The 13,190-nt window shown below is 35.4% G+C and overlaps 1 protein-coding gene across 1 annotated transcript in view; it reads left to right on the top strand.

Moving 5' to 3' along the window:
* The window catches only part of SAMD13 (sterile alpha motif domain containing 13), a 40,440-nt gene that overhangs the window by 1,976 nt on the left and 25,274 nt on the right, over positions 1-13,190 (top strand). The window contains exon 2 of the mRNA XM_053893255.1: positions 2,840-2,924. Coding sequence (XP_053749230.1) covers positions 2,872-2,924 — 53 coding nt within the window. The 5' untranslated portion in view covers positions 2,840-2,871. The remainder of the gene's footprint in view (positions 1-2,839; positions 2,925-13,190) is intronic.

Raw genomic sequence — 13,190 nt, 5'->3', positions numbered from 1 at the left:
GTACATTTCTAATATCATTCTTGGACTAAGTAAGGGAGCAAATTTTTGACTTTGAAATTCAGGTTGCAAATTTAGATTATAGTTGCTGATCTAGGGCCCTTAAAAATTACCAAAGAAAAAGGAGACCTTCTGCTTTCTCCTCAATTTTGCCTGAATTCTACACAGTCATACAGCAACAGATGCCTTTTTCTAGGATCCTTCTTGGGAACCTGTATTCTTTGCCCTATGTTGAGTGGTTTAGTTGACATCTTGACCTAAAAGTGTCCAAATATTTGTTGGTGTTTGTTTCGATGAACGCTATGCATGCTTCCTGTGTATCTACAGCATGTTTGTGGAATGGGAATGTTTTCCTTCAGTAGTGGTTCCCAGCCATGCAAGGAAACGGAGATTGACCAGGGTATCTTAAAACATCAAGCCTAGTCTCTCCACACCACCTTCCCATTTCCTGGATGGTGGGAGATTCTATGAATTTGGGGGTTGGCATAAAATATCTTCTTTTTCACATGTAACTAATATAGTACCCGGTGCTCATAGACAGTGTTAGTTAACTTTGTTGAATTATGCTTTTTGTACAACTGGGATAAACAATTAAGATTAAATCTCCCAGAACTAATTGTTTTATAGAATGAGGTTTGTTTCATTTTGAATTTTTGCTGACTTCATCTGGCAGGTTGAATGCCAAAATAAAAGAATGTAGGTGTTCTCAGGAGATCTGGCCATCCACTTTGCATCCCCTGAAATATGTTACTTCCTGCATAATGAAGCCAAGGATTTTATGCTGGGCAGTACTTTCCTTATTCTCACAAAGAGATTACTTAAAAGCCAGCCCTGGGAACTTTGTCCATGAGTCTCTGTAAGGAAGAAAGAGTAACACAGGGCTGCAGCTTCTGAGTATTCACTGGGTATAGCCCCTAAACACTAGGGTTTGGTTTTTTTTTTTTTCCTTATTTTCTCTTGTGTTTTTTTTTTCTTCCCACAGGGGAGAAAAATAGTTTTCGAAACATGACATCTGTGCTCAGAACAACAGCAAAGACATACCATGCAGCAACAATGAAGGGGAGGGGGGAGATAAGAGGCTATTGATACAGCTTGTTTTTCTTTACAAGACAGGTGCAGGGAGAATTCTGCAGTTTTTGGACTCCTGATTCATTCACTTGTACTAATTGTGCCGAAGGTAGTTAGCAAAAGTGAACAGGCACACTGTAGCTTTAAAAAGTCAGCCATGAACCAGAAGGCAGTTGGTGCAGCTTGTGTGTGATTCCTAACGTCATGTTGGCTGAGAGCCAGCCTGGTTTTATTTCACTGTGTCAAATTGTACCTCCTTATTGAATTCCTTTGCCAGCCTACTTTGTGAAAGAAAACATTGGGGTTTCTTTGGCTGTTCTTGATAAGCCTATAAAAAATGACATGTTTTAGTTGCTTCTAGGTAGGTTTTCTTTTTACTCTTCCACAAAAAAGAAAATAATAATAATAATAATAATAAGACAATGTGGTATGGTGTTACAGAGTATCATTGTGAGTGTTTTGTTTTGGTTTTTTTTTTTCTGAGATGCTTAGAAAATGGTGAATGTGTAACAGTTTCCAACTGAAGTGAAATCATTCTTTTGGCATGGAGCAGCAGCACTATCTTCTGTCTACTCTGTAACGGTGTGTGAATGTATGTTAATATCTATATGTATATTAAATGTTGGATTTCTCTATGAATGATCTAAGTGGTTTAGCAACTGGAAGTTTGTGTGTGTGTGTGTGTGTGTGTGTGTGTGTGTGTGTGTGTGTGTATCAGGAGAAAGATTATCCCACACTTAACAGTATTATTTGTTAATCATCTACTTCTCTAACAGTGATAAAATCTTGTGAATATACTAAATGATGCACTTGTCATGTCAGAGTAATCCCTGGAGAAGGAGTGCCGAAGTATAAAGTAATTTGAGAGGAAATGTATTTAATTTATGGCTTCAGCTGTAGAACAAGCACGTTTCAGAACTAGTTTTTTAAAGCAGTTTTGTTCATAGCTTTTTCATCTTGCTAATTGCATATTAATTGTGGAGGGTTTTTATTTTTTCACAGTCCTCATCCTACTAAACAAAAAGACAAAGTGATGGATGCTACTATATTTCCTTGGATGTTTTGGTGATTTTTACATAAATCTAATGAGCTGCCTCCCCTCTCTTACACACACACACACACACACACACACACACACACACACACCAGCACCACCTTTCTGTGCTAAGGGCTATCTGACATTTTTGTAAGCTTCCAGCTTTACCACAGCATGGCCATCTCACAGACAGGTTTTGAGGCTTTCGTTGAGAATATGTGAGGTAGGGGAATACTTGCTGACAAAAGCTTTAAGTGTTCTTTTGCATTGCAATGAAAAAATAGAAGGTTTGTGAGTGGACAAAAAAATGCAATTAAAAAAAGAAGAAGAAAAGAAAGAAATCACAGCCCGTGGTCTGAAGGGGCAGGAAAAGGGGGATTGTTTTTCTCGACTTTGACTCATTTATGAGTTGCAGTGTCTTAAGTGAGAGCTTGGCACCCAGGGGAAGCTGTGCCAGTTCACACAGCACTTGTTTTGAACGAGGATTCAATTTCATTTGCAAATGCTTATTGTCAAGGCAGGGAGTGCCAGTACAGATGAAAGCACCCCAGTCCGTCTCCTCCAGTGCTTTAGGTTTAATCACATCTCTCCAATCGCTGAGGGAACCGGAGGTTTAAACAAACATACGTGAACTGGTGTGAAGCTGGAAAAAGGGACCATTATATTTCCGTTTCAGAATATATATTCTTCTCTCACTTTCTAAGAATTAAACACAAGCTTTTCTCCCTTATTGATTAGTTGCTGAAGTAAAGGAACCCTGCAGCCTTCCCATGCTATCTGTTGACATGGAAAACAAGGAAAATGGCTCTGTCGGTGTAAAAAAGTAAGTGAAACTGGCTTGTGAGTTCTGCTTCTGCAAACAACAGAGGGACTTGGTTTCTATTTTTATACTTCTTGCTTATCTACTACATTACACTGTCTGGGGGTTGTTTTGCTTGGTCTATACCGGCCACCACACTCCCTTCTCGCCCCAGCCCCAGTTGCCTTTTTCTTTATTACATTTCTAAGACAGAGATGACTCAGGCATCAAACCGTGCATAAAGGGTTAGTGTATCAGGCTTTGGAACAGGGACGGTGGAGGATCTCAGCCCCGCATTCTGTATATTGAAACAAAACACCGAGCAAACAGACTCTGTCTTCCAAGTCCATAGGCTTGTAGGGTGGGGGTGCAGAACAGAGAATTTGAGTCTTTTTAAGTAAAATCACCTCTGTCAAAACTGAGACCTGTAGTAAAAAAAAAAAAAAAGGAAAAAGCTTTAGTTAGAATACTAAGTTGAACAACTCTGTCCTAACTAATTTTATAAACTGATCCTCGAATGTGAAACATTTCAGCACATAACATGGTGTTCTGTTTTCATGTCCGTTCTCACATTTGAAACTTTATATTTGTTGTGAGTTATATGCTTGATTGTTTTAAGAAGGAAAATTCAGTTGCATTATGTAGCATATTCTAAAACATGCTACATATTTCAGGGTAACTCATAAGATTGCTATAAGTATATGAAAAATATGTATATTCCTATTTAGGTGTTATTGTGAAGTTATAACCACTTTGGCTACAAGGAGAAAGTAAGTTCCAAGAGAGTGTTATCTGTTTTATCTTCCTTGTCATTTAGTTTAAAATTGCCCTGAAGTTTAACTTTGGAGGAAACTAATTAAATATAATCCATAGAAGTTATGGTGTCTATATGAGGAAGGAGTATGCTATCTATTTGTGAATAGAAGGTATATTTTGCTTCACAGCAAAGTTACCTTAAAATAAACTTAATAAAATATGCTTTTAAAATTCTCAGGTAATTTATGTATCAGTGCCATGCTGGCATGCTTATCCCATTCTTGAAGTTTAAGGTAGATAAATGTAGGAGAAATGAAAGAAACAGATGCACTTCTTTTTTTTTTTTTTTTGTATGAGCAGTCCTGTCCAGTAGGACTGGAAATGTTGTACACTTTGCGTCCAAAATGGTAGCCACTGGCCACATGTGGCTGTTTAAAAATTTGAAATGTTACTAGTTACTAGTGTAACTGACTAACTGAGCTTTTAATTAATTTTAAAAGTTAACAGCTTTATGGAAATATAATTGGCACATAATAAACTCCATGTGTTTAAAATATAAAGTTTGTAAGTTTTGACATTTGTATACATTTGTGAAACCATTACCACGATTAAGATAACCCCCAAGTTTCCTCATAACTCTTTATAATCTCTTCCTCCTGTCCTTCTCTGCTGCCATATCCCTGGGCAACCACGGATAGGCTATGTGTCACTATAGATTAATTTAATTTTTCTACAATTTTATATAAATGAAACTATTCAGGGTGTACTTTTTTTGGGGGGGGGGGGGTGGGGAGAGTATGGCAGTCTGGTTACTTTCACCCAGGATAATTAATTTGGGAGTCGCCCATGTTATAGTGTCTATCAGTATTTCATTATTTATTATGACTGAGTAGTATTTCATTGTATGGATATACAACAGATTGTTCACTGTTTATCCATCCACTTGCTGATAGACATTTGAGTTGTTTCCATTTTTTTTGGTATTACAAATAAAGCTGCTTTGACCATTTGTGTACAGGTCTGTGTGTGGACATATGCTTTCATTTTTCTTGGATATATATTTAAGAATGGAATGGCTGGGCTATATAGCAGGTATATGTTTAACTTTTTAGGAAACTGTTTTCTAAACTGGTGGTCATTTTACATTCCACCAATGGTATGTAAGTGTTCTGGTTGTTCTATATCCTCATGAACTTGGTGTGATCAGTCTTTTTCATATTAGGTATTATATTGGGTGTGGTTTTCATTTTTATTTCCCTGAAGACCAAAGATGGTGAGCATCTTATTGGTATGCCATCCATACCTCTTTCATAAGTAAAATACTGTTCAAATATTTTGCCCATCTTTTTATTAGGCTAGTATTTATGTATTATTTTATAGACAGTTTTTGTATATTCTGGGTGCAAGTACCTTATATACGTAATTTGAAAATATTTTCTAGTGGTATGAGACTTGTCTTTTTATTCTCTCTACAGTGTCTTTCAAACTGTAGGAGTTTTTAATTTCAGTGAACTCCAGTTTATCCATTTATTATTTCATGAATAGTGCTTTTAGTGTCGTGTCTATGAAGAATTTGCCTAACCTAAGGTCACAAGGATTTTCTCTTACATTTTCTTATATTTGGGACTGTGATTTGGGGGTTAATTTCTGTGTATGGTGTGAGATAAGGATTAAATTGTTTCTGGTGGTGGGGGTGATGGTAGGGTTTTTTGCCTATGAATTTCCAATTGTTCTAGCTCCATTTGTTGAATTGTTCTTGCAACTTTGTTGAAAAATAATTGATTGCATGTGTGTGAATGTATTCCTGGACTATTTTATTCCATTCATAATTTTGTATATATTTATGCCAATATAACACAGTTTTGGTAACTATAGCTTTGTAACAAATCTTGAAATCAAGTAGTGTTATCTATTTAACTTTGTTCTTTTTCAGACCTGTTTGGTCTCTCCTAGGTTCTTTGCATTCGCAAATGATTTTTAGAATCAGTTTGTTAATTTCTACAAAAATCAAAACCAAAAAAAAATGCCTGCTGGTGCTTTGATGGCATTGCATTGAATTATAGATCAACTTAGAGAGATTGATCTCTTAACAATATTGTGTCTTCCAACCCGTTGATGCAGTATTTTTGTCCATTTACTTAGGTCTAATGTAATTTCTCTAAGTGGGGTTTTGTAATTTTCCATCTCTAGGTCTTGTACATCTTTTGTCAGATATATCCCTACATAATTTATAATTTCAGGCTATTATAAATGGTATTGCTTTTTAAATTTTAATATCCAATTGTTGATAGTATATAGAAATATAATTGATTTTTTTATTGACCTCATATTCTACAACCTTGATAAATTCATTTATTACTTCTAGTAGCTTTTGGGTAGATCCAATTAGATATTTGACATAGACAATTATGTCTTGTAAGTAAAGACAGTTTTACTTTTTCCTTCCAGATGTGAATATATTTTATCTCTCTTACTGCCCTTATTGCACTGAGTAGGCTCTTCAGTGAAAAGTTGCATAGAAGTGGTGAGATTGGACAAACTAGTTTTGTTTCCTTAAGGGAAAACATTTAGTCTTTTTTTGTCTTTGCCTTTCTATATATAATGTGCCACTTTTTGTCTGCTTTTAAGATGTTTTTCTTTATCATTGATTTTCAAGCAATTTGAGTATGAGATTTGGTATAGTTTTGTTCATTTTTCTTGTGCTTGGAGTTTTGTTTTGTTTTTCAGCTCTATGGACTTTGTTTTCATCAAGTATGGGAATTTTCCAGGCATTCTTTTTTGGTTCCCCTCACTTCTCCTTTGGTGATTCCAAATATGGTGTATTTGATCACTTGATACTGTGCCACAATTCACGAATGCTCTCGGTTGTTTTGTTTTGTTTTGTTTTTTATTCTTTTTTCTCTGTGTTTCATTTTGGATAGTTTCTATTGTTTTGCCTTCAAGGTCACAAATCTTTTCTTCTGAAGAGTATGATCTTGTTGTTAATCCCACTCATTGTATTTTCCATTTCAGACAATGTAGTTTCCATCTCTAGAAGTTCAAACTGGGTCTTTTTTTTTTTTTTTTAATGCCTTGACATCTCTAATTAACATATTCATTGATGCCTCTAGCTTCTGAATATATGGCGTATAGTAACTTCATAATATATGAAGTAACTGTTTCAGTGTCTCTACTAATTCTATCATTTCTCTGTTCATTTCAGTTGATTGATTTCTCAATGAGAATGGGTTATGATTTTCTGCTTCTTTTCATACCTGGTAATTTTTTTAAATGTTTATTTACTTTTGAGAAAGAGAGAGTCAGGGAGGGGCAGAGAGAGAGAGGGAGACAGAGAATCTGAAGCAGGCTCTGAGTTGTCATTGCAGAGCTGGATGTGGGGCTTGAACTCATGAACTGTGAGATCATGATCTGAACTGAAATCAGAAGCTTAACCATCTGAGCCATCCCAGGCATTCCCATACCTGGTAATTTTTGATTGAATGTCAGATACTGTGAATGTTACCTTGTTGGGTGCTGGATATTTTTGGTATTCCTACAAATAGTCTTTTTTTTTTTTTTTTGAGAAGAAAGTGCAAGTGTGAGTGGGGGAGAGGGGCAGAGGAAGGGGGAGAGAGAAAGAATCTCAAGCAGGCTCCACACTCAGCCCCACAAAAGACTCAATCCCATGACCCTGGAAACATGACCTGAGCTGAAATTAAGAGTCGGAAGCTCAACCAGCTGAGCCACCCAGGCGCCCCTCTATAAATATTCTTGATCTCTGTCCTGGATGCAGTTAAGTTACTTGCAAACAATCTGATCCTATTAAGTCTTGGTTTTAAGTTTTGTTAGGCAGGACAAGGGCTGCATTTAATCAAAGGGTATTTTTCCCCTCTTACTGAGGCACGGCCCATCTTGTACTCTAGCCAATGCTCTTGAATTATGAGGTTTTCCTCTCTGGCAGATGGAGACAAGCACTATTCCCATCCCTGCATGATCGCCAAGGATCATGCTCTCGAATTTTTATGTTGGGTGGTTCTTTCCTCAGCCTTGGTTAGTTTTCTCACATGTATGTGATAATCAGTACTCTGCAAAGCACTTGAAGAAGTTTCTGCAAATCTCTGGGGTCCTCGTGCTGAAAGCTGTCTCTTCTCTCGTCTTAGGAACTCTCCTCTGTACACAGCCTAAATTCTCTTCAGGCAGTGATGGGATAGAGCTTACCTTGCTTGTTTTCCATTCCTTGGGCATCAGCGCCCTTTATTACATATGCCCAATGTCTCGAGTGCCATTCTTTCATATACATTTTTTTTCCTATTTTTCTAGTTGTTTTAGGCAGAGGAATAAATCTTGTCCTCGTTACTCCATCTTGACCAGAAACAGAAGTTCCAGTTAATTAATACAGCCACAAGTGGCCAGTGGCTAACCTGTTGGGCAGAGTAGAGTTAGATTATATAGAATCCCAAAAGGCACAAAACATAGGATCTTATGGTTGTTTCTGAGACCTACCAAAACTGGGGCTTGTGCTGCTTTTATTTCCAGGCATGAAAAATAATAATTGTGTTACTAGGGAGTATACTGTCACAAATGGTCACTTCCAAAGAAGCCTAAGATAACAGTCCTTGTTCACTGGCCACATGCTTCTGATCAGAGCTTTAGTTTTGCAAGGCTGCTGTTTATGGAGTCCCTACATATATCTAGTACTTTGTGTGAGACTTGTCAGTCCTCACAACCATATTTTGAGGTACCGTATATGTTATTATTCCCATTTTATAGATGAGAAAACTGATGTTCCAGGAAGTTAAAAACATATTACTGACAAGGCATTTTACATCTTTTGTACTCAATTTTCTAAATCCATTTTGTATTTTATGCTTTATATCTCAATTTGGATGCAAAATTTTCATTGGAAGTATTTGATCTGTATTAGATTTCGTAAGATTTACAGTTAAAAAAGGTAGAATCACATACCCAAATAATTCCAAACATACTTAAAAGTTCTAATAACTGAATCAAATACCAAAAAATTATTTTTGTATTATATGTATATACATTGACACAACTGGTTCTTCTTTTTTAGAAGATTTGATTTGACTTTGAAGCAAATATGTATCCGTTTCAAAATGTCCAAGTTAAATAAATTGACTAAGACTTTGTCAGTTCAATCTCATTAACATTGAATTCAAAGTGGTGTATACATTTATAAACAACTGTAAGTTTACCCATGTCAATATATCATTTTTTCAAACTTTTCTTAAAATTTGTTAGAAAATTACAAAATTATCATTGTATACTTATGGTATATTATTATTGCTCTATTGTATGTATACTCTGAAAGATTTCAATTTCAAATTTTATGCCAGTTTAGCTTGGTCACAAACCAGCTTTTCCTTTTTTTGGGGGGTGGGGGAGGCAGGTCCAAATTTAGTTCATTCACATGTAGTGTGATGTCAATGAAAAAATATAATATACTTTGCCATTTTTTGGTCTTCATTGAATATTTGGCAAGCATTCATTTGATGTAATAAAATCTTGAATTGGATTTAACAGTATAGTAGATCTTTGTACAATTCTTCTAGGACTTATCCAACAAGAATTGGCAAAGAACACACATCATTAAATTCATTGTGTTCTGTGTGTGTGTGTGTGTGTGTGTGTGTGTGTGTGTGTGTGTGTTTTAACAGTTCCATTATCTGGCATTGATCCATAGCATTTGCAAATATATAATGAATGATTTAACAATGGTATCTATGACATTTCAAGAATTTGCTTTAGAAAACTGAACATGGATATCATACAGTAGAATAAAGCGGTGAGGGAAACATCAGTCACTTGTTTTAGAATTACATTAAATCCAGATTTTGTTTTAGTTAACATCCATCAGAATAGAGTTTAATTTTTTCATATCTAGTTGAAATTTTTCTTTGACAGATGTAAAAGGTTTAAAAATATTTAAAGTATGAGTTCAGTGTTTCAGGCCATAAATTGACAATATTTCTTCAAAAATTTGGAAGTTTTTTGAGACAAAGCATACTGCAAGTATCAATTGGGCAGGGTCTTTTATGTTGCACTATTTATCTAAAGCTAAAGAAAAGTAATTGTGTTTTTCACATTTTTAACCAGTTGATCTTTGATATTGTTAAAAAGATTTTGTCTTCTTCAGGCAATTGTTGGATGGCTTGACTGAAAACTCTTTCACTTTTTGTGAAGTACCTTTTTAGTCTTTTCTCATAATATTCTAACAACACTGAATATAACCAGATGTCTATGGAAAAATTGTTTTCTTTTTTGTGCAAGAATCCAAGCCGTATATAGCTATACAAATTTATAAGCTCAGATTCTGTTTAAAATCACTTTAAAGCATTTTGTTGGACATTTAATTTTGAATTCAAGTGGCTAATGTCATTAGTTCCTTTTTGGTTGTTGAAAAGAAAGTTACCAAATCTATATGTTCAATGAAAATTCTCTTAATACTGTACAGTCTCTTAATACTGTACATTTTATTATCTTTATCATTTTTTTACACAACAGGCTGCTTTTTCTCCTTTTGCTCTGCTCCAGCAAATTGCAATTGCTATTCCTTGTGAAATTTACAATATACTTTCAGCCAGCCTCCTTTTTTCTTTATTCTTCTGGTTCTAATGCTAGTTTCTACATCTCCTCTCAATTCTGCATGAGTAGTATGCTACCCTTTTAAACTTTCAAATTTATCCATACCTATTTTTAAATTTTTTTTTAAAATGTTTATTTATTTCTGAAAGAGAGACAGACGGAGTGTGAGCAGGGGAGGGGCAGAGAGAGAGGGAGACACAGAATCTGAAGCAGGTTCCAGGCTCTGAACAGAGCCTGATAATGGGCTCGAACCCACAAACTGTGAGATCATGACCTGAGCCAAGTCGGATGCTCAACTGACTGAGCTACCCAGGCGCTCTGTATCCATTCCTATGTTTAACTAAAACATATTTATTATAATTAAAGTAGTTAGGAATGTCAACTTAATTACCAAATGTAACATACAAAGAGATTCTTATAACTTGAGCTGTTTGCATCAAATACATTACAGTGCTACATGTGTGTGTAGGAAAAAATCATTTGAACTGAATCACTCCGTTGATACCAACTTGATTGGTTGTGTGTTTGTGTATAATACTAGAGAGGACGCATGCATCTGATAGGGGAACTTCAACAAAGTATCCTAGGTGATGCCGCATTTAAAGTGATATGTTGTCACACTAAAACAATGAAGTTGTGTTTAAACATATTTTGTACCTGTTCAAGTTTTTACATTTAAATTTAAACTAATTAAAATTAAATACAATTAATAATTCAGTTCCTTGGTCAAATGGCTACCATATCTCACAGGTATATAGCCAGGTGAAACTCTCGCACATATGTTCTAGGAGGAAGGTTAGGAGGGAAGGTTAGGAGGGAAGTGAGGGGGTATGGATGTAGTCATTGTCAAGATCCTAACTTTTATTTTGCCTGGTGGGTTCATGGCTGTTTATTAAGTTTAAAAATAACTAAATAAGAAGGAACCATCTTAATAATTTGGACTAGATCCTATACATTTTGTATACAAATAGTTTTCTGATCCCATATGTATAAACATAGTCATACAAGAACATACACGTATATTCACATGTGTTCAGGAATATACACATACATACATAGGGATGTGCACATATACTTAAAGGATACATAAGCTTTTATCGAACAAGTGGGATTACAGTATTGTGTTTTTGTGGGTTGTAGATGCACAGATTTTAGATTAATCATAAACATTGATACATGACACTCTTATTGACCTATGTTTGAACATGTTGGATCCATGTTAGAATTTTTACTAAATTCTAAAAAAAACAAAACAAAAAGAATTCTAGGTATTTTACATGTATGTGCCTATCTGTACAAATCACAAGTATTCAATATCAGTTTTTTTGTGTCATTTACTTAGTCTTACTCCCTTTCTCAACAGTGAGTCTTTTTTCCCTTCTTTGGTTTTCTTCTAGGATAGAAGAGGAACAAATGTTCCCACACAATAGACGCTTATAACAAGTTAGCAGCTTTTCAACAGGAAGTGGTTTATTTCCCTACCATCGCCATGTCCCTCACCCCTCAGTGGAGAACTCTAATGCAATAGAAAATTCACAGTAGCAAAGTTTAGCAAGGATTTTGAAAAGAAGCTATTTCTTATTAATGCTGAGCCTTTTCTTGCACACATATCTCACCATATCCCCTGCCTTTGTGGTCAGTATATGGTTTCATTTTGAAGCATAGACTTTTTTTTTTAATTTTGAAACTAAAATTCCTTTTATAATTTTAATATGATACTTTTATTTGTGATGAGTGCTATAAAGTTTTAAGCTTGCTTTAATAGTATAATACTGACTTTTGGGAGGCTGTTAACTATAATAACTATTAAGCTAAGCATTAAGTTAAAGAAATTAACATTTTTGCCCATGTGAATTAGGGTTAACAGGTGAATGGTGGAAGTAAATATTAAGGTAGAGTTAGAAGTTATTGTTAGTATTGTTAGAATTTCAAAATTCTGATCTCATTGTAGAATTATCAGAGAGGCTTTTTTATATAACAGTAACAACAATGGCTACTATTATTTAACCTTATAAAAATTATCTAACAATGCTTGTGTGTACAACAATCCACCATTCAGGTCCCCATCTCTAAGGGAAGCAGTCACATCTAGGGTTAAATAAATAACCTAATGGGATATAGGATACTTGGTTATTTGTCTGAAACCCTTGCCTGGCTCCTTAGCAAAGGAGGAAGAGGAAACTGATAGAAATAATTGTGTGTCTGATCACTGGTTTCAGCTTTTGCTCATTTGCTCCTAATCCTGTCCATTTGTGGTGCCCCATAAATAATCAGTAGTCCTTAGATGTATTTTCTTTGAAAGCCATGAGGAAATTATATCCATCTGCTGGGTAGTTCCTGGGTACTCTCTCCCCATTAGGCTCCTCTTGTCTGTTTTTACCTTTCCCAGACCCCACAACCACACTCCTTGACTCTACGTGAACACAATGAGCGATGTTTCCCACCATGCTATTCTTTCCAGGGAATAGCAATCTGAAACAGAGGGTCATTATGATGGTAAGGATACCTCTATACTAAAAGCAGGGAAAACAAAACTCCCAAAACATTTTAAGTGGCTAAATACCAAATGCTTCTTAATGGTTTGGAAGGAAGGAAAGAAGGAAGGAAGGGAGGGAGGGAGGGAGGGAGGAAGGGAGAAAAGAAGGAAGGGAAGAAGGAAGAGAGGGAAGAAAGAAGGAAGGAATGGTGAGAAGGAGGGAAGAAGAAAAAAGAGAATAGGAGGGGAGGTAAACTGAGCTCATAATTCAAACTTGAAAAATAACCTTTCTAATCAGGTTGTAACTGATGTTGTAACCCTTCTGCAGATATTTTTGGTGGGATAAGTTAGGGTGCTATATGGTTTCTTGAATACAAATAATATATGGGAGTTAATAGTGATACTCGTAACTGGTACAGTTTTATTTTTCTTAGTGAAGCTAAAATTCATTCCTTAATATTTTAGGGTGTCTG

The sequence above is a fragment of the Panthera pardus genome, unplaced genomic scaffold, assembly GCF_024362965.1.
Source record: "Panthera pardus isolate Hobbes unplaced genomic scaffold, ASM2436296v1 HiC_scaffold_11, whole genome shotgun sequence".
Lineage (NCBI taxonomy): Eukaryota > Metazoa > Chordata > Mammalia > Carnivora > Felidae > Panthera > Panthera pardus.
This window is presented reverse-complemented; position numbering and strand designations above follow the sequence as displayed.